We start from the raw sequence: 22314 nt of genomic DNA, 5'->3' as shown, positions 1-22314 counted from the left end.
GTACCTGGGCACACACGCACAATTTACTCTGCAAGTGAAGGTTATTATGAGGATTAAATTCCTTTCCACACAATTACAGTGCTGGAGAGTAAGTAGCTGGTTGAGGAGTTCAGTTTAAACGCAGGAAAGAATGAAAAATACAGGTTCAAAATAGAGCTGAGATCGGACTTATAAACTGAACGTGGATAAAAATATGTTGAAGCTAACTGTTAAATGTATTTGCTCTTGGCAGGGAGAGGCCAATCATGACTGTAGAGGTTTTAATGGTCATAATATGATTTTAAACAAGCTTTCAAGCTAGTCAACATCATTGCTGACATAATTAAGTACAGTGAAGTCGACTTCCCAGCTTTGTCTAAAGGAGGGCATGCCTTTTGTCTTTTTTAAGCTGCGGTGACCTCTCTGGGCAGAAACCACAGCTGGATAGAGAGAGACTGTGGTTCAGTGAGGGGAGCAGCTGCCCTGATCCGCTCTCTTCTTCCAGTTCATTCTGGACGCTTCTGTGTTTCCACGCCAACTGTTGCAAAACGCCCGCCGACTAAAATAGGCTGCAAAGAGATGTAATCATAAAACTAACTGCAGAAGAAGAAAATCAAGACTTCACATACGAAAGCTTTTCAAGTCATTTTATTATCTTTTTTTGTACAAAGAATTTTCACAAAAATATTAAGAAATTGTTGCAAACACCACTGACGCCATAAAGTATAGGATATCACATGACCAGAACAGTGCCACAGAGAGAGAGAGAGGAAGGGGACAGAGAGGAAAATAAGATAGTAAACACTCTCCAGACTCTCTAGAGAGTCGCGTCCTCCTCCTTCCGAATACAGCGACCACCACGAGCAAGCACTGGCGACACAAACGCTCGGTCCTTCGGGTGCTGGCAGTTTGGAAATAGTGTCTGTGTGTTCTCAGAGAGGCATTGTTCCTTTCTCACACGAATGCTCAGACTAATGCCCGGCCGAGGAGACGCCTTTAAGAAGTCCAGGTCGGTCTCTCTCGGCGATTGCAACGCTGCCCGTCGCTCTGGAAAAGCAACTGGATTGCTGTGTCACAAGACAAACATCATCTCTGTCGTGTAAAGTGATTGTTTTTTGTGTTTTTTACTGCTGTTCATTTCTGGATTTTCACATTTGACAGTCGCTCTTTGTCTTTCTGTATTTGCAGTGGATCAAAGTATAAAAATATACACACGTTTACAAAATAAATCCGGTTCTCACTGTACATTCTGACTGTGGAGTGAAAGTTTGTGTTCAGTCTCGAGAAACTTTTTACATAAAAAAACAAACTTGAGTCCGTGAGAGAAGAAGGGTCCACGTGGAAAAGAGAGGAACCCTTCTCTCGTCGTGAGCAGGAGGGGTGCAGACGCCGAGGAGGACACTGCGGTGAAGGACATCCATCTTTATATAAAGGTGCTGATTTGTAACACATTCCCCTTCGTCCTTTCCGATTATTATACAACTTAAATAAATAGGGAACTACAAGACCAGCTGAGGGGACGCAAAGGGACTGACTCACTCTCTAAGAGTGTGTGCGTGTCCTGTGGCTTCCAAGGCTTTCAACATGTCTGGTGTGACGTCGTCAAGCGTCCTGCCTGACCTGTCAGACCATATATGGAAGTTGCCTCGATTCATATGCAGCTTTAAATTCCCGTTTTAACATCTGACACTGTGTGTCGTGATGTTTTTGGGGCACTCAAAGGTCCTGGAAGGTGCATATCTAACACCTCACACCCTGTGCAATCACGTGCACAGGGAGGTCCTTGAAGGTGCATATTCTCTGCCTATCGGCGTAGAAAGGTCCTGATCGATCTTTGGCCACCAGCTCAGTGAGTCATGCGCGCCTTCTCGTCCACTTCTGCCGCCTCTCTCTGCTCCTCAGCCGGCATGTCCTGGTTGCTGTCTAGTGTTTTGGTTCCTTTCTCTTCCACCTCCTGCTCCTCATCCTCATCATCCTCGTCCTCGAGGTGGGCTTCATCCATGGCCGTCTCTAAGAGGTTCTTCTTCCCCTTGCCGGCGCCCTCATGCTGCGCTTTCAGCACGCTGCACAGCTCCATCTCGTGGATCTCCACGTCGAACGGGGCGGCGGGAGGCACGGAGGGGGGAGACTTGCAGCCTGCGCAGCCCTGAGAAAAACCACACGGAAGATTCAGACGATTTCCTTTCATTTGTAAGTGTTTCATTCTTTCTCGATCAATGAATCTGATACTCACAGAGATGTTGATGGCTCGGGGCAGGCGACCTGTGCGGATCCAGGGGTGCACCTGGCTCAGCTCCCTCTTCTGGTCCTCTGTGAAGCGAGGCTGGTGTTTCTGCATGCTCCTCAGGGCCTCACGGTCCTCACGCAGGACTGTCTCCATGTCCCTGTAAGACGAGGCACAGGGGGAAACGGTCACTAAGATATAATAATAAATAAATAATAAACAGGAAGCAAAAAACGTCCACAAAAAGTTCAGGGTTTTTGCCCAGTGTCGTACCTGACAGGCAGCTGATACGTCATCATGACCTTGTCGTCAGTGTTGGCCAGCAGCAGCCAGATGGGGTCCTGCAGGACGCACTTGATGAACTGCTCCTCTCCACCGTCTCCTCCCGTGCTGCTGCTGCCCCCTGCTGGCTGTTTGCGGGAGTGATCGTTCTCCGAGGAGTCGATGCTGCCAAAGTACTTGCTGGTGTGGCTGCCCTGACTGCTGCCTGGAAGGACAAGGACGGGGGAAAAGATGAGAGTCAGATATAAGGATGAAACCTCCCTGATTTTTAAAGAAGTATTTTATTTGCTTTTCTTCTTACTGGTGCCGCTGGTGCCGGAGGAGCTGCAGCCGTTGGAGCCGGAGCCTGACCCAGAGGACCTCGTCCCTGAGGATCCTGATCCAGAGGCAGCCGAGCCGGTGCCCGAGCGGGAGTCCTCCTGCAGCAGCATGTCGAGCAGGTCGCTGGAGGTGGACATGGCGTCCTGGTTGGACTCATTAGCTTCACCCTGATGGAGGAATAAGAAGAATCGTGAGTTTCAAATGTTTTTTTTTAAAGTTAAGTTTAACCTCTTCTCTGAGTGTTTGCAGACGTACGTTCTCATTCTCCTTGGAGGTGTCGTCAGAGCTCCCCTGATTGGCTGAGCTCTGGAGCGGCTGAGTCGCCCCGCCCTGCACAGACGGCGTGGCCTGCTGCGATGCCGACAGAGCCGTGCCGACCTCCAACCGGTTGATAGGCGACTCCTCCAGCTGAAGCAGGTTGAGCGGAGAGGAACAGCGGGACTGGAAGAGGGGGGACTCTGCACCCTCGCGGTCGGCGGGTGTCTGGCTGTAGGACTGGGGGGTGCTGCTGCGGGAGGGGGCGCAGGTGCCCGGGATGGGGATGGGGACGGGGACTGGGATGGGGACGCCGTTGGAAACAGAGGTGGGGGCGGAGACGGGGAAGGAGAAGTTTGGGTTGTAGAAGTGTCCGGGTGTGGGGCCTGGCTGAGGCATGGGAGCGCCCATCTGAGGCATGGGAGCGCCCATCTGAGGCATGGGGGCGCCCATCTGAGGCATGGGGGCGCCCATCTGGGGGAACATGTAGTTAGGGAGAACGAGGGCCATCATGGGGGGTACCATCTGTGCGGGGGGGAAGCGTGATGGGTCGGGAACGGGCGCGGGGAAGGGCTGCGAGAGCGGAGGGTAAACCGGGTAGATGGGAAGCATCCCGGGAGCGAAGGGGGCGGAGGGGATGCTGGCCTGCGAGCCCACAGACGGCCAGGAGGACGAGTTTGTGGGGGGTCCCAGAGGAATGTTCATGGGGAGGGGGGCTGTGCTGGTCCTGGGGTCTCGTCGAGTCCCGCTCCGACCCAGAGAGCTGTGATGATCGGACGACTCTTGGTGCTTGAGTCTCTTACCGCCGCGGCCGCGCCTGTGGCCCGTGCTGCTTCCTGCGGCCGGGTAATCTCGGGAACAACGAACACCTGGGAGAGAGAGAACGATCAGTGTCAACAGAGCTGACTCAGTGTGTGTGTGTGTGTGTGTGTGTGTGTTTTGTGATCAGCGTGTCAGTACCTCGTGACAGTGGGTTGGCAGCAGCCGTGTGGCATCGCAGCCCCGAAGACGCCGTCTGATCGAAAACCCGCAGCTTGCTGAGGTCTTTGAAGCGGTCGAGGAACGCCTGCTCCTCCTGCTGCGTGTGGGCGGACAGCACCTCCTTTGTCAGACCCATACGCCCGCCTGCTCCGCTTCCCCCACTCCCTCCTACACTTCCACTCCTCCGGCTGTCCCTCTCTGGCTGTGTGGCTTGAGGGAGAGTGGGCGGAGGAGGGGGTGGAGGAGGAGGAGGAGCGATAGCGGCGTTAGCTGGGCGTGGTAGCGTCGTCGTTGGAGGGGCGAGTGTGGGAGCCTCCTCCATGATGATGTCTGTGATTGAGGAAGAAGAAGAAGCACAGCGGCCAGTTAGAGAGCTGCAGTGTAATTATTGAAAGAAGAAATAAAGCAAGTGTTGATTCTGCTTCTGAGAAATGAAAAGTTAAATTGACACTCATCGACTTTGCTGCTAAAAAGATGCTAATGTTAGCATTTAAGATGTGTTAGTTTACAGCTAAAAGTGTTCTGTGCTTCTGCTGCTGTTACTCTGTATGTTCCCATTTAACATTATCCACATGTGGCTACAGTTTAAACAAGAAGAGAGGAGAGTGTCTGACACGTGTGTGTGTGGAGTCAAAATGTAGACAGCAAAGGGAAGAGAGAGCAAGCCGAGAGGATGAACTGGAGAAACTTCCAAGTTGAGAAACAGAAGCATAAATCAGATTACCTGCGATCTGTAGTGTAATCATGCGGCTACACGTTTCTGCAAGATAATTCTTTGGATTTTACATAAAAAAAAAAACACTCTGTGTGGTCAGTTTCTTTGCAAAAAATGAAAGAAAAGCAAGAATGATCAAATAAAACCTGCGTGTAAGTGAAACAAAAAGTAAAGCTCCAGAGAACAAAAGTTTGAGATTATCAAGAGACTCCATTTTGATCATATTAAAAAGGCCTTTAATTCAATTAAAGACATGCTTTGTCATTTCAAAGAAACAACCTGCTGAGCAGCACACTACAGGAGTTCAGAGAGTGTGAGTGTTGAGGGTTCCCACCTGACTCAGGAGGCTTCTTGTCTCCCACATGCACGATGGTGCTGCTGAAGCTACACTGCGACGTGACTGAGGCTACGCTCTCTGCCTTTGTGGCCATGGTCAGGGGGGGCAGAGGAGGTGGTTCACCTACGATGCTAACTGAACCACCTGCAGAGACACGAGTGTGACAAGTTCAGTGGCAGTTATGATCGTGTAACCCGGCTGGACAAGCACATACAGACACAAGCATGCTCAGAGATGCTGCAAAAATGAAACTAAATTCAACAACAAGAATTTTCTCAGTATTTTTGTTGGTAAATGCACAAAAAAGGAGAATGTGGCTCTTCACAGAAACATCTTTATTATTATTATTAACGATGTAATGACAGCTTAGGTGAGGAGGAAATGTACCTTTGTTGTTGCCGCTCGCCTCCTGCTGTTTGTCGTCGTCCGACGTGGACGAGGCAGTGCGCGAGGAGGAGCCGCACTTCCTTTTTACCGTGTTAGGAATGTTGCAGCTGTCCAAGTACCTGCACAGATTCACAGCGTAGTTGGGTGAGTAATAAATAACGTAAACAACGCAGCATCAGAAGGGCTCTGTAAGGCTTTAACACGCACCTTATGATGCTGTCCAGGCAGTTGATCTGCTGGTAGGAGTACCCGGCGGGGGGATCCTTCTGCACGAGCGCCGCAGGGACCAGAGCTTTGGTCGGTTTGGTGAGGTCGGCGATCAAACCTCTGATTGGGTCGCTGGGGATGGCTCGGATGCTTGTCGTGCCTGGATGAGGAAGACAGCGAGGAAGAGGAGATGGAAACTGTCTTTAATCTGCGCTTGTTGTTCGTCTGACTTACTTTACGGCGTATCTCTGCTTTTTGTTTACCTGCGACGAGGTTCTTTCTAGGCATCGGCCGATTACGGGACTCGATGAACATCTGCTGTCCGTTCGTCTTCACCATGTGAACATCTTTGCAGATCTGCTGGAACGTCATCTGGAGAAACAACACTCGTTAAAAAACATGGCGAAAAGTGAATTTCCTCAATATCAACGTAGCAAGACTTAAACTTACGGGTTTGTGCAAAGCGATGGCGGCGGCTGCCTCGTCCATGGCGGGCCCGTTGCTGTCGCTGGACGAGGCGGCACTGAGGTGCTGCTGGTGCGAGCGGCGGGAGCCCCGAGATCCGCTGGACCCGAGCGAGCTGTAGCCCTGCGAGCCGCCGCTGTGCACTGGCTGCCCCAGCACGCGGTGGATCTGCTCGCTCAGCTGGACCACGTCGGGCGTGGTGACGCGGCTCTCGCAGCCCGGCGGCGTCGTGAAGACGTCTTCGTTCAGAGGGCTCCTGGAGGACGAGAGCACGATTTAGTCAACCACTTTACGCGTGCAGAGTTGGTCGCCATCTTTACATCCCTCTAATCTCTGATCTCTTTCTAAGACAGCAACATCATCGTGAACTTACGTTCTGACTTTGTGGCGACCGACGATGAACGCCACCTTGCGGCTCCAGGGATTCACAAAGGAAGACCAGCTGGTGTCGATGGTCAGGTACTCGCCGTTGCGGGCGCACATTCTCAGCGGGGAGTATTCAAACGGCTGCCCTGCAAACTGAAAGACTGAGGAGAGACGACAGAGGAGACGATTGTGAACAAAAAGAGAATAAAACGAGAACAATTCCCCTTTTCCAATGATGGATGAAAAGACTCACTCTTCTCATGTATGGCCACCATCATGGGCCGGTCTTCAGGGTGGATGTAGAGGAGGGTGGGGGTTCCCACAAGGTCCTGAGGCAGGTATCCTAACAATGGAACCGCCCTGGAGACACAACATTGACACGTTTAGAAAGAAACTACAACAAACAGATGTTTAAGGCTCTTTTTGTTGGCGTCCCCTAATCTGATATAAGTCAAACATCCTTTGTGGGCGTCTACTGACCTCTCGTCGACCTCCTGGAAGAGGCAGCTGGGAGTGTGACTGGTGGTGAAGATCCTCTTGTCTGGAGGGATGCGAGGAGCTGAGAGGAACAGATGCAACATGTTTAGAGGACTGAACGACTGAAAGGCATCCAGTCTTATCAAATCATATCATCCGTAACAGGAGGAGGAGTCTTATCTTGATACTCATATAGGTCACATTTTGAAGCTACATAAACTGTTCTCACTCCTCGACCGCTCGCATGAACGCAGACGCAGCACAAAGACGTACCTTCGTATCCTGAGTGGACCCTCTCTGCGATGAGCAGGCAGCACGGCTGCGGCTCGGCAGCATCAAAGTCTCTGATGGTGAGCTGGTAGGGCGTAAGGCGGAATGGGTAGTAGCGCATCTCGCCGCTCTGCGTCCGGTTGGCGCTGATCCGACAGAACATGGACTTCTCCTGAGTGCAGTCGACCGGAGACGAGGCTGGAGGGAAAGACAAGAGAGGGACTCAGAAACTCCACCCTCTCACGACATTCAATTTTTTCTCTCATGTCACTCTGCTCACCAGACCCGATGCAGGAGGCCCAGGGCGGCAGGCGGCAGGGCGCCGTGCCGCTGTAGAAAGTGCTGACGTCCTGCGGGGCGAGGAGCTCGGAAAACACGGTCCCCTGGAGAAACTCGGGCTTGCAGCGCAGCACGGACGAGCCCTGAGGTGAGACGTACACGACCTTGCCAGACAGGAACGACACGGCCATGGAGAACGTGTCCTGAGGGGATGAAGAGATCTTCCTTTACGGCTGCTCAATAACATTCATGTCACTTTTAAAGACAAGCAGCTGACAGGGATATGCGGCTAACTGTACACTTACTGTGTTTTTGAGCGTGTACTCTGAGGTGATGTTGTCCAGCTCCTCGATAGTGAACGCAGACAAGTCCAGGCTGCAGCCGTGACACTCCTCCACACTCCACTGATGGTAGTACTCCTTGTTGGCTGGAAATGATCCAAATTAAATCAGTCAGAGGGTAAAAGGAGGTAAAAAATAACGACATCATGCAGTGAAATGATCAACACACAGACAGAAGCTCACCTCGGACTTGCTTGACGCACTGCAGGGCGTACTTGAGAGCGTTCAGGGTGCTGGAGTGACCCTTGGCCTTGCGCTCGGTGGGCAGGCGCAGCTTCAGTTCCTTGATGGCCTTCATGAGCTCCTTCTGAGTCTGCACCCTCGCCGACTGGTCGCTGCTGCAGCCAGAGGTGGAGGGGGGGTCGTGCTCGGAGCTGGTGGAGAGGAGGCTGTAGGCCAGGGAGCCGCTGGGGGGGGAGAGGCTCTGGGAGTTGGAGCTGTGAGGACACGTTTAAAGAGATGCGACAGGTTGGAAACTGCATTTGAATGCCAATCAGTTTAATTCTGAGCGAGAGGCAACGATTAAAGCTTTTGGTCTAAAGAGAAAGTGTCTGTATGTGTCCCGACTTCTTACCTCTTGTTGCTCTCGGTCGTTTCCAGCATCATGCCGGAGTCCTTCCCGTTGGACGAGCTGTTGGAGCTGCGAGTAGACTGCCGCCCGCGTGACGCGCTCTCCCTCTCGCCGGAGTCGTTCCCGCTTGAGAGTCCGTCCATGTCGTCCGAGTTTGGCCCCCTTCTGTGTCCAGATGAACTTCCCGATCCCGACCCTCCGCTGGGGGAGGAGCCGCGTCCGGCTCCGCCTCCCTGCTCCTGAGCCGCGACATTGGCACCGGGCTGACCGCTGCCGGCTTTCGGAGAGTTTAACCCCTCGGACTCGCCGTCCTGCACGTTGTCTTTCTCGTCGGCCCTCGCCACTCGCCCCCGAGTGCTGCTGCTGGGCGTTTTAGAGTTGTCATAACTCATACTAGATTAGGATGAGGCTGGGACAGCTTGTTAAGGTGTCAGCCGATGGGGAAACAGGAGCGACTTTACTTTAAGTGGGACTACTATGTATGCCTGGATGAATCATAGTTGCTTGCTGTTGTTTGAATGAACTAAGGAGAGAAATTCATCGTTTGTTGTGCAAAAGAAAGCTGTTGAAGACGGGGCTGTTGGCCCATATATTAGGGTTTTTAAAGAGCTCGCTGTGTGAAAAACACGACGATTATCTTGAGGGAGAAGTGTCACTCGAAGATGAATCTCTGCTTATGAAAGAGCCTTGGCGTGAAGGCCGTCAACAGATGGGACGAGAGATGGTGAGGCAGAGTGAGAAAAACAGCTCCGGGTGAGAGCAGAAAAATCTCTTGGCTCTGTAACCTGGTCCTCTCGCTTCTTCAGAGATGTGTTGCACTGGGTGCCACCTGAGAAGACAGGAGAGGAGGAATGGACAGAGAGAGAGGGAGAGAGAGAAGAAATGATGTCAGCTGCAGGACTACAAAAAGCTTGCCAGTGTCAAAAACACAACAATGCTTATCATCAGTTTATTGCTTCGGCCTTGAAGGCCGCTTCACACACGGCCGTGAAATGTTTTCCCTCCCTCCTGAATGTCCCTCTGCTCGTTGAGGAGCCAGCTGTTCACCTTCTCCCCAGATTACAAACAGGAAACGCACCTTGAGAGAACAAACAATAATCTCCTATTTGCATGCAGCGAGTGCGTATGTATGCATCCGAATATAGACCAGGTGAACTTGTGCTTGAGCCAAATTAACATGGGACATTTGTTGATCGTCACGGCTTAGTCCACTTTTACCCAGATGACGGTCACAACAAACGGAGCAGCGGGAGGGACGAAGCGCCCGGGCGGGAGGGTTGGTTATAAATTAAGGTTTGCTTGTGAAAAGTATCTCTGAGTTTAAATCGGGCCGCCACCTACGCAAGTGAAAGTCTGCTACTATTTATTCCCCTCAACAAGAGAGACGCCCCGTAATCCTTTAATCCCTGCAGACGCAACCAGAGTCGTCAATCCTTTAAGTTTATACACCTGGCTGCCCCACAACCCCCTTTACCTGCCGCCCTCGGGTGTGCGGTGATGCATTCAGGGGCATGTCTTCAGGACATTTTTAATTAAGTTCCCTGCGCTGAAAGGCTCAGACATATGTGGGCCTTTTCTGACGCAGTACGTCTGGTCGTGACCGCTCTTTAGCTCTGACAAGAGGATAACAGCTAATTACAGGAGAACAAGTGAAACAAACACCTGATGCCGGCGCTGCCTCGATAAATGCATCCAAACAGCCTCTTTGGCATCCACGAAATGCTAATCAGCATTATGTTTGCTCAGATGGATGATGCACGCTCGCACATGACGAGCTGTGTGTGTGTGTTTTGGCCGGACGGGGCCGAGCAGGGGGGGCCGGAGTCATTATGATATGGAAATATGCAAGCAGGGCGAGAGTGGGCGTCGAGGCCGGCTGGCATCCATGCATACTTCCACGGGTGATGGCGAAGACACACGGCGGTGGGTGGAGGTGGCGGTGGGGATCCGTGCTCAGGCTACTAGAATACCTGGATGTGCCGCCCACTTGCTAAGCTAACTGTAGCGGGCCCCTAAATTCAGTATTCAAGCTAACATACCGCCTTCAGATTCACACCTACATGCATTTTCCAGTCCGCCTCACACACGTCTGCGGACTGTGGGAGGGACGCCTCACACAAACATGCGGCCGACATGTAAAGTCCACACGGCCGTGCCTGAGCAGGCCAGCGCAGGTTTGGACCCATGGCTGTGAGGTAACCGCGCCGGCCAATGAGCCACTCCGCCGCCCACCCGCTCCAATTATTCACAGGAAATGAACTCAGTGAGACCCGGCTCAGATTATGCAAGGTGGGGTCCATGTCAGCGTGGGAAACAACATGGGGAACGGTTGCTGATGGTCAGACATGGGTTGTACTTTTTGAGCGCGCTTTAATTTAGCAAGCATGAGTCAGACTCTAGGATTACATGTCGCCTTCTATGACCGACTGCTTTTGCTCTCAGATGCTCACATGTTGCACAAAGTAAGAAAAGGACCGCCATTTTTAAAATCTCCAGATCAGGATACACGTCATATTCTATTCCTGTTTCATTCCAATCCTAAACCACAGATTAACAATGATCTACGCACCAGCAGGTAGGGCTGTGTCTTCGCAAGAATTTGGCGATGCGATACGTATCACGATACAGGGGTTATTGTTCAATATACCACGATGTATCGCGATAATGTAATAAGGCGATATATTGCCTTTTTTTAAAAATCTAAATGTCGTGATAATTTAATGTTGTAAAGAACCATCATATGCATAACATGTAATCTTTCTAATGCACTACTTTCTGTACAGTCCGAGTAAAGGAAGTAACTTCTGCCTATAGAATGCACAAAAACCGAATCTTATCATGTAAACTATTAATTAAATACCAATAGTAGAATTTAGTATTTTTACAACCCTGTTATTGCACAGATTAATCATTTGCCGATGCAGTGTATTTTGAGATCCAGTAGTCATAACTTAAGCAGTTAGTCATCACCAAGTGGTGATAGAAGTCTTACAAGGCTACAATAAATCTCAGCATATTATTTTTGCACGCAGAAGTTTACGTCGTTTTTTAAAACTTTTTATGCTTGTGTGAATTTGCTTATTTTCACTCTTGTATTTCAGTCAATGTTTGGAGCGCAAGAGACAAAAAAATGTTAAAGATTATGCAAGGTCAATGCGATCTGAAACAGTAACATCTACAACATCAATATGAGATTGCTAAAAACAACAGTTCAAAACACAAAGCTGTTTTTAGAAGGAACAATCAGGCCTCTCTGTGGGAAACAAAAGCACACCAGTGGAGAAACTGATAATTTTCTAAAAGTGGACGGTAAACAAAGTGTTTCTGGTCGCTTGACACCAAAGAAAACTAGATTTGGTTGATGAATGCAGAAAGAACACGGAGGTTGCAGTTAAAGCTGAAATTAAAGTCAATTAATAAGAGCATGTTTCATTGGTTTAATCTCCTTACATGTTGCTTATTTCTCAGTGATCCTCTACGATGGTGTATAAATATCTACAGACACATTTTAGTGATATTTTAAACAGTTTTCTTTATCTTGAAAACAATTGGCTATATAATATAAACAAACGTATGCTTCGTCTATATAAGTGCCAAAACGAACAAGTTGTCCTTTCAAATAAGCTCCGACTTGACTCTTAATCAAAGACAATTCAATGCCTATTTTTATCTCCGTCAGGCCGCTACACTGTCCTGTTATAGCGCAGACAGGCTCAAGCACAGCTACAGTATGTACAGTCATAGTTTCACACACTATAACCCACAGACACAATATCACAGAGATGACACTCCTTGTTCTCTTGGAACACAGTCACCTGGAAAGAACCCGAGATAACATGAAACACTTCCTTACTGCAGAGAACAGGGTGCGGGGAAATGTGGCGTGGCTCCGTGCGTGACCATGTGTACACTTCCCCGCTTGTCACACCCCTGCATCACAACACCCCGCATCAGCACGACATGTTCATTCTCAGAAAGCACTTCAATAAAAGAAAAGTAGTACCGTTTTTATCCGTCTCGATCGCTTCGAGCATCCGTAGAATAAACGTCCACTGCTGGTCGTGTCATTGTCCGGTGTTTGACAGCAAAGGCACAGCAGCTCGCTCGGTACCGCCTCAATCGCCTGTGTACATACTGCACGTGTCCGCGGCTGTGCTTTCTGCGAGCCTTGCTGGCCGCTGATTGGTCGACGCGCCAGACCAATGAGAGCACGCACTCTCATGCAGAGGCGGGGCTGCCTGCGACAGCGCTCTAAATCATAGAGAGTCTGCTTAGACGCTGTTCTCAGATCAGCCTCAAGGTTCGTCCTTCTCAAAATAGAAGCAGTGGGGAGGAGAGCGAGCTGATCCGGGACCAGAGCCAATGGGAGCGTGCGCGGAGTGTACACGATGTACAATTAGGACACAATGACACACGCGCTATGCATGAGTTTTGTTGGGAGGAAGTTCTTCACACCATGTACATATTTCAGTCAAGTACTAACAATTACATAACATCTAGTAAGTTATTAATTTATTGATAACAAGCATGTACGCACATGCCTAAATATATTTCCCTTTATTGATTTTTTCCGCCTATACTGAACTTCCATGACATACAAAGTCTTCCTACAACACAATTTAAAATTTTAAGTACCATTTTTAAGCCTGAGTTATTGCAAAGTTAACAGTAACTAAATTAATCGAGCTTCATCTTAGAATGCAGAAATGATCCCAACTGGTGTTGAATACAGTTATTATAATAATGTCATAAAAAAGTTAAATAGGTCTGCATTAGTTTGTAGTTTGTTTTTATGACTCTTTCCCTTCTGTCAAATACAACAGCGTCTTTCTGTTCGTGCTTTTGTTTGATCCCTCTGTTTGGTCCTGGCTGCGTTCCCCTGTTTAAATATTTACTGTATCAAGTTTACGGGGACAAAATGTTTTTATGAAAACTTTATAAAGACCGCCAAGAAATGTGGTATGACGCAAAAACAGATCGGCCTCAATTCACAACCCAGACTTACTTTATATTAGAATTGTTGCTGCAATTAACATCCCCTACTTAAGAGGATGCTAAGCCCCTCCAGCCTTGGGAATAATGAAACATATTAAGTAGCATCCACTGAATATAATTAAGGTTTAATAAACAATGTTGCCTGTTTAGCCTGCTAGCAAAATAAAATCCCTTAATCATGAAATATTCCATTAAAGACAATTATCTACAGAAGTGATCACATAGCTTTGCTGAACAACGTGTACAGATGTAAATTATGGACAAAGAAAACAAACTAATTGAGTTTCGATGACAAAGTCAACACCACATGAGGGTGAGACTGCTGTGAATGTGTAGCCAAACCTGGCTTTAATTGCAGGACAATCATCATCAACAAAAAGAACTGGACCCCTGCCACCTCAGGCATGTTTAAGAGCCTTGGTGAGTTATTTCCAGCCTGGGTTAACTTCAGTAGCCATGATGGTTTTATTATGAGAAAATGGAGGACGCATACTCTCCCTCTACTACCAAACTTTTCTCCCCAAATCTCTCCTGCTTTTGATTTTCACCATTTTAGTGCAACAAAACGTGGAAAGAATCAGGAAGCACTAGGTTTCTGTTCGTGGAAAATGAGGGCACAGACAATAAGTAGCATTGTTTCACTGCTCTTCTGTCCAATCCATCAGGTCAACCACTCATTTTAGTTTCACTTGGATTAAAAATATTGATGTTTACTTCTCCTGCCTTGCCCCGAATACATATGATCATGAGGTTTGCACCACCTCTGCCAGCGCATGTAATCTCACCTCTTCTGGCACTATCAGTGTCAAAACTGACAAGTTTGATTTGCCTCCGCATAAACTGGAAGAGTCATCTCCATGTTGCCTACCCACAAGCCTCTCTGGCATTTATCACCAAATAGCGCAGTAGATGAAGGCTTTCTTATTTTAATCTCCTTCTGACATGTTGTAGAACACATGGGACAAGCATGTCACTTCTTGCTTGCCACCTGCTAGGTGTGGAAAATAAATGTGTTCAAATTGTCTTCTGTCAATGCACCAACAAAGGCTCACACACACACACAAGTATAGCTCATCTAGGACCACAGGAATTCTGGGATGCAGCATGGCTAAGTGATGTTCAGAAGGAAGCAGCTGCACATGCACAGGCATAGGTGGATGCAACAGTTGTCAATCACGGGACATCATTTGATTGGCTTGAGCAATGCATTTTGTAAAAATCTGTAGGAAGCAGTTTTAACTGGTGTAAGTACAACAACCAAAGTCAGAGTGAATGAAAAATCTTATAATTAAACATATATGGGCAGTGGGTTGGGGCCTTCATCAAATGGCGCTTACCAACCTAATGCAAATAGTGTTTCAATGTGAATTATTATTCAAATCGTTATGATGATGACGACGATAAATTTGATGGTCAGCCACAGCAATTTGTAAATCTGAACATGTTTCTTATCATTTGAAGCATATCTCACGTATAGTACACGATGAACCTAACCCGCATGTTGCAGCCCTGCTTCTACAGTGTGCAACGTCCACAATCAGGTTCGCTCTTTAACTTAAACTGATAAAATCACGTAGAAAGTTCAGGGGGAAAAAGTGTCTAGAAATGTTTGTGTAGCTAGTTGTCGTCGTTATTGTCTTCTTACAGAACCTGTGCAAATGTGTTATTACTGTGATATGCCCGTTAGCACAAACCGATACCTAAAGGGTTAAAACAGAGCACAATTTTCACCTTTAAACAAAGGAATGAATCCTTAATTCACACCTCAAAATGCTTAGAGTAATATAAACGTTAAACATAATGGCTATAATAAGAGGCAGTTCAATAAAAAGAGATTTATAGAGGTCGTGCAGCGCTGTTCTGTTAGCCCGAAGTAAGTTCGACAACACGACAAAAGCCCCCAAATCCCCAAACTCTTACCTTCAATATGCTTCGCGATAACAACAGCGTTGATATTCCACGATATTGTGAGAAAAAATCTGAAAAAACCAGCATAAATTCCGGTAGCGTCGACTGTCTTCGCTAGACGGTCTGTATCTGTTGTCCGTACTATTCTGTTCTCCCCCAACAGTAGTTAACACGCAGGGATACACGTGAAAGTACATGGTCTGTCAAGTAATGTTGGGACATAGACCGTGATTGGACAGAATGGAGTAATGTCCCCGCCCAAATACAGCCCCTCTCGTTCTGATTGGCTGACAGTGGCGGGGCTAACTGCACGGGGCTTGGTAGTCACGTTGCAGTGTGTCTGGTCTTGAGTTCTTTTCCAAACATACTGGAACATGAGAGGGCGTAGCCCGTGCCCACACTTGATGTGGCCTAGTTGGATTGACTGTAATAAACGTAATAGCGTCGCAATAACATTTAGAGTTGGCTGTTTCTTAAATTGTTGAAGTGTAAGCTCTTTTTGTGTTAGTTCTTTTTAGCAATATGGCAACAGTTTCAAAGATGTATATAAATTGAAAATAAATACGTTGCTGTTCCTGCTGCTGATAGTAATAATCAGCTGTAGTATTAGTAGTTGTTTTATTACAACTTATTTCTATAATAATATCATTAAAGTTCCGAGCAAAGTTTTGCTTTCAACATTTGTATTCTAATTTCTTCTCTAAATTTTGCTGTAGTATTTTGAAGAAGACAAGAAATCGGACAAAAGTATTGTCGAGTCATCCATTTACCACCGAACCGAACAACACAGGGCTATTTCTGCTGCGCGTTTGCCTCGTACTTACGGCTGCGCCAAGTCCCATGCATGCACATTTCAACGTGCTCCCACATGGTGACGTCACACGATCTTCTTGTCCTCTCTGAAGGCACGTTGCAGACGGGGTGGTTGTTGAATCGGCTGTAAACAGTACAGATGTAGGGCGCATGCCAGTGAGTAAATGAACAGCACTACGATAATAACACAGTAATCTTTATTTGGAGTCCGTTAATTGTGTCAGAATACACATTGACGAGGACAACGCAACAAAAATGAGGTTTTAAGGACTTTTACAAAATATCACAGTATTTAATCAAATATCACCGTTTGAGACTAATTGTAAATCCATTTGTGGTTATACTTATAACATAATAAACAATATAGAACGTATATTTATTATATATGTACGGTAGCTGGCAAACTGATGTACAGTTGATAAAGAATAGTTTAAATGTATAATAAATATAGGTGCAAATGTAATATAGTAATAAGTAAATTTGAAAAGAAACAGGGCATGATAGCTGGTGCGTCGCAGTACCACTTTTGGCACCCTGTTTTAAACAGGGGAGAGTTTTTCAATGTTCCACTTTCTTCTCCAGTCACTGGGTCTCTCTGCCATTGGCTGGTTATTGCACTTGGCTTGCCTGAGCTTGTTTGCTGGAAAGACCCATTCGGTTTTCGTGCAGCTGTGTGGAGCTGCAAAATGCTGACCCCGAATGACTCTGTGGAGCAAAATTAAAAAACAAAACAACCAATCCTGTTGTGCTGATTTGGAAAGCCCTTTCTGACTATGTTTGCACTAGAGTGACATATTTACGCTCCGGCCGCTTTAAATGTGTTTTCATCTGAGTGGTTGGTTATTAGTTTGGATTCGCAGATTTCTCATTGGTTGAGCTGCACACTGCCATCCGGCCAATAGTCTGTTGTGAGCGTTTGGCACCAGCTACCGGCAGGTGCTTGTGTCCACATCTTGTTGCAGATTCCCAGAACAGTTTACTGCATTGACTTGTTTACCAGTTTAAATGTACGTTATTTGACATATTAGGCACTTGCTGTCAGTGCAGGCATACATCTGACTAATTCTACATTCAATATTGAATGTGTGTCACGTTAACACATATAGGTGTCGTTTAATCTGAATGATCTGAGCAATAGATAGTGTTTATAGAGGTCAGGTGTAGTTAATAGCCCTTAATGAACATTGCAACAACGTTATTTGTGCAAAAAGACCAATATAGTCATCACATTTCAGCAGTTTTTAAACAGGAATCGAAATAAAGAATGCCTCAGTAAAAGATGAAGAACCTGCCACTTTGGCTAAGAAAGATGTGGTTTTATGCACACTGTTGGTGCATGAAAATGAGTGTGCAGGATCATTATAATTGCATATTAAAATGGCACAAACTAGTTCTAATGCAAGTAGTGTGAGGAATGTATATCAGGAGATTTAAATATAAGCTGCACAAATGTGTACACTAGAGGGCAGCATTTCTTAACAGTGACAGCACAAAAGGGAAATGACTCAGGCACGACAGATCTAAAATAATCAGGAGAGAAATCACAACTGAAACTAGATAAATGTAAAATTAAATTAGAGGTTATCTTTAAGAATGATTTCCAGGTGTTCCAAAGCTTGTTTAATTTGTGTATAAGTAGATATGTCCTGTGCTATCGTATGAATATTGCTCTAACTGTGACCTTCTCGTCTCTTAAGCTCTGACTATCTGCCAATAATTGAAAACAGGTGTGCATCGTTAGTTCCTCCAAGGTTTGATTGACAGGGCAATGTGAAATAACTTTCACCTAAAGCATGTGCATCATAGTTATGTGTGAGTACACAAAATAAACTCTAATTGTATGGAAGAAAAAGATAATTCTGTATCTGATATTTTTACTTTATCCTGCACATTTTGAAAGTTTTATATCAGTCTAGCTCACCCTGTCGTTAGCTAAGCAGTTGGTAGGTTCCAGTTATGATAAAAAGGCAAGTCCCCTGTGTACAGCTGTAACCTGAGAGGCAGCATCTTGCTTTGGAGTTGCAGGGTTTCCCCTCAGCTGTACTTGTTTTTGTCCACTGCTCATGGTTTGCCTTTTTCATGACGACTTCACTGAATAAGCATCATGTTTTCGTGCAGACTTGTGCTGCTTTTTCACCATCCCCTTCAAGCTTGTCAGTGTCAACAAACATGTAATGCTCTTTATGAGTTTGCACCGCACATGCACTTACAAAATGTGATATTTACAACGTACAGCAATGAAAAGATATAGCAACAGAAAATATTTATTGTAAGGAGGCCCAAAATATTAAACATTCTCCTGCTGTTTCTCCCTATAGCTGTTCAAATTCTTCACGACCTCAAGACTGTTTGACTGCAGAGAAAGAGGCAAACGTAAGAGCTGTTAGTGTTAGCGACAGCAGGTAGCATGTTTGTGCAAAACCAGTTTCAAGAGGAATATCAAGAAAATTGATTAGTGCTCGAAAGAGCTCTCTCTTAAAACACAGTGAAAGAAGTCAAAGTGACTACAAAATGCTGTCAGTATCGGGAATAATATGTTTCAATGCTCTTTTTGAATAACCAGGCTTTTTTAGAGGAGCAATTAGCTAACTGTTGCATGAAGCTAGCATGTCTCATTAAGTGTCTTTCAGTTAAAGTCGAGGTGAAATTAAAAATGTACTTTAAATCCTTTTAGATCACATCCCTGGTAATATTGTGCATCTACACGTGTGCCTACGTAAGCTAGGACCAACCAATTTCAACCAATCAATCTGCAACATTTAGCCGCAGAGCACCACGAACGGTCGGTCGGTTAGCTAGCTACTGCACTGTGGAGAACGTCTGTCTACGCTCACTTCTCAACGATCAAATCAAATTCTTCTAATGATATGTCCCGCCTGCACGTCCTGTTTAACTCGGAAACACGTCATGTAAAGGTGCTTTTCTCTCCAAGGAACTGAATTCCTGTGGCCCATTGTTGTCTGCGTTTCCACAGCGGCCGAAAGTCCCGGGAAGATTATGCAAATGAGGCTAATGACGTACGGAGAACCAGTAAAAGTAACTTGCTTCCTGCTGTCGAAAAGCACCTTTAGTATTCTGTTAGCTTGGAAATTCTGTTCTTGGAGATCAATTAAGTCTTATTTTTACCTCCCAAAAAGAGATGTCTTACAAAATAGACATTTAATTAATGAATGAACAAGTAACTAACAACTTTAGGTAAGTTATTTGAGTATATGACTTTACTTCTGGCTGAAACCGGCGTTTTTCTGAACCGTCACTGAAGGCGGATGTAGCAGTCAGTGTACCATCTTGGTCCGCCTCCTGTGTTCTGCTCTCTGTCGGAGGGAGTACCACTTTAAGATAAGGGCGTATCCAGTTTTTAAGAATTAGGAAATGCATTGATGTTCGCAAGAAGTCCCTCCTTTTAGTTTAGTTTGACCACGGTTGATGTTGACCGTTTACAGTAGTTCAACGGCCGCCTGTCAGATACATCACCCCCGGACCCAACCGCCAGCAGCGGACCCGTCCGTCAATGGCTGATTCAACCGTCGTCACGAGTAAGTTTTTATTTTTCTTTTGAATATCTGTAGAGTGGATAGGAAGAGGTGCAGCAGCGCTGCACATTTAGAATAATTTGCTTTTTATCTCACCAACTACCTAGAAAAGTTTGCCCTCATTTAAAACAGCCGGAGTTTATTCAATCATAGTGGAACCACGGTATTAATGCAACATTTACTGTTAATGTTCTAACGTTTGATAAGCTGGCATGAAGTTGAAGCACGAGACGGCAGATTTACTGTGGAAAATCTCTAAATAAGATACGCAGCCACAATTGTAGAAAGCAGAAACACACAGGAAGCATCGATAAAAGGATTAGAAGCCCTCTTTATAAAGCTCTTTTATTACTTATTCATCTGTGTTAAACGTGATAAACTTAACTCAAACACCTCAACACATCTCTTGACCTTAGTTGCCTCTCAGACTAAATGTACTCGCCACTAGTTTACTTTTCTGTGAGGGTTTATAATGTGTAGCCTATATATACTGTATAATTGAAGGTCTGTATGAAGCAGCCAAAAATACACAGTATGACACTGTAAGTTGTAACTGTCATACTTGAGGCACAAGTCTGGTTTCAATGTGTGTTTCAGTGGCAGAAATACAGAAATACACTACCTGCTTAGGTGAAGTAATACTGATGTCGGACAAAATATGTTCTTGTGTTTACCTGAACATGCATACATACATACATTTTTCAGTCACTAGATGGCAATTTCTTTCTGGTGAGGTCAGCGGGAGGGGGAAGTCCTTTTCTTTGTCAGATAAAAAAGAAAAATTTCCACTGAGGACAAAATTTTCAGTTTAATATGGTGATAGTTCGCAAAGTAGGTTATCGCACAACCACAAATTTTATCGCAATGTTATCGTATTGTGACTAATTGATCGCGATAATATGTGACTAAATTATCGCAATGATATCGTATTGTGACTAAATTATCGCGATAATATCATATTGGGACTAAATTATCGGCATATCGTATTGCAGGTTGCCTGGTGATTCCCACCCCTAGTACTTTTGCAAAGTGTACACGCCATTGCATTAAGTTGGGTTGGACTATAAAGACGATCATTCACGTTCAGTTTGTTGGATACGTGCAACATTTATGGCGTAAAGGATGTAACGTCTGTCTGCATGAAGATCCTATTTTGGTGGGGAAAAAAAAGGCCCGAAATTTTATCCCAGACACAATTCCTTTGTGGACATAGTTTGCAATTAAAAAAAGTAATAAGTTTCAATATGTGTTATCGCAATTATCCATATGGCAAAATGTTCAAAATATCAATAATCATGATCAAAGTATCGCGATAATATTGTATCGTTCTGCTTCTTGAGATTCCCACCCTTATTGTCAGGCTGAACGTCTCTCGAGCGTCCGCATATTTAGAAAGTACAAGGAGAGAAGAGTGTTACTGTGCGTGTCTCTGCTTTGAGAAAAACTTAGTCAGTGCTTCTTTTACTTTCACCCAACGTTGCTTCACTTTCTTCATTCATACCCTTTCAGAACGCTGGGCCTGTTTCCATTTTCCATGCAGCGTCTTTAGGAGTCTGTGGCTTGCAAAAGGCCGAGTCCTCATGCTCATTTAATTAGAGCTCGTCATGCAGCACATCCACTTGGGAGAATACATTAAAGTAATGTGGATGTGTATCAAGTTGGTGGTTCCCAACATAGGGGTCGGGACACCATGAGAGGTCCCGAGTTGAATGTGGAGGGTCACAAAAATAGTTTGGTCGCAAATGTATTTATTTTTTTACTTTTGTGTAACTTTTTTTTGTAAAATTCTCCACACTGTCTTCTCTCAAGGACTGAATGCTTAACTGAAGATGAGTAGTTTAAAGACATATGAAAGAGTGGGAGTTTTGGGAGTCTTTTGATCACAAACATATTGAATTCTTCAAAGCAGACATTTACAGTTGGTTAGAAATGTGTCCGACTTTAAACAATTTTCCAGATACATCCTGGCATGACAGCTGAACAGTTGTTGCTCCAACTCACGCAGGTATGGATGAGATTACATAACAGGTGAAGCCTCTGGAGATGTGCCCTTACTCATGTGGAGCTACATTATTAAAGTTGCCACAGTGGGAAGATCCCTTTTCTGCTGTATCCCGGTAATTAGGGAGCTATTCTTGACTCGCGGGGCGAGAGCTGAAACAGTCATGATTAATTGATTCATGATTTAAAATTAGAAGAGAAATTGAGTCATTTTTTTAAAGCTTAAATGTCAAACATCCTCTAATTTACTGATTTTACGTTGCTGCTTTTCTTCGTTGAGCAATTTTTCCTTATTTTATGGAAACATGAAACATTTATAAATAATAATCACAATTTGTAATGAACAAACCACAGCTCTTGGGACGCCTCACTGGCTGCAAAATGAGAATTTTCTGCTCACTGATCTTTAAGCAACACGCAGAATGCAGTTGAGCAACACAACAAGTGCGCCTGCTATATAACCCTGCAGATATCATAACCTGCTGTCTGACACCTTGGCATGTCTGCAGGTTGCAGCGAGCAGTGATTGCAAGGTTTCATCTCGACGTATAGTGAGCTGAAATGTGGTTAGTTTAAGTAACTTGGTCTCAGATTAGCTTTTATGTCT

General features: G+C 45.8%; 2 protein-coding genes across 2 annotated transcripts in view; one reads left to right on the top strand and one right to left on the bottom strand.

Moving 5' to 3' along the window:
- Positions 1-682: 682 nt before the first annotated feature.
- Positions 683-15469, bottom strand: per1b (period circadian clock 1b). The gene is made up of 20 exons (XM_069672231.1): positions 15373-15469; positions 8461-9286; positions 8070-8323; positions 7851-7972; positions 7547-7748; positions 7270-7464; positions 7000-7078; positions 6773-6879; positions 6527-6680; positions 6139-6409; positions 5952-6060; positions 5689-5848; positions 5482-5600; positions 5092-5238; positions 4022-4372; positions 3062-3930; positions 2787-2973; positions 2477-2690; positions 2213-2363; positions 683-2125 (listed from the first exon to the last, which is right to left on the bottom strand). The coding sequence occupies exons 2-20, from the start codon at positions 8847-8849 to the stop codon at positions 1826-1828; spliced, it is 4380 nt and encodes a 1459-aa protein (XP_069528332.1). The 5' UTR covers positions 8850-9286; positions 15373-15469; the 3' UTR covers positions 683-1825.
- A 4138-nt stretch (positions 15470-19607) lies between these two features.
- rell1 (RELT like 1) overlaps positions 19608-22314 on the top strand; it is a 28251-nt gene continuing 25544 nt past the window's right edge. Inside the window, exon 1 of the mRNA XM_069672637.1 lies at positions 19608-19709. Coding sequence (XP_069528738.1) covers positions 19685-19709 — 25 coding nt within the window. The 5' untranslated portion in view covers positions 19608-19684. The remainder of the gene's footprint in view (positions 19710-22314) is intronic.

This window comes from Semicossyphus pulcher, unplaced genomic scaffold, assembly GCF_022749685.1.
Source record: "Semicossyphus pulcher isolate SPU_LCO1_2020_fin unplaced genomic scaffold, fSemPul1.0.p SCAF_21, whole genome shotgun sequence".
NCBI classification, from domain to species: domain Eukaryota; kingdom Metazoa; phylum Chordata; class Actinopteri; order Labriformes; family Labridae; genus Semicossyphus; species Semicossyphus pulcher.
Note: the sequence above shows the minus strand (reverse complement) of the source record. Positions and strands in the feature narration are given on the sequence as shown.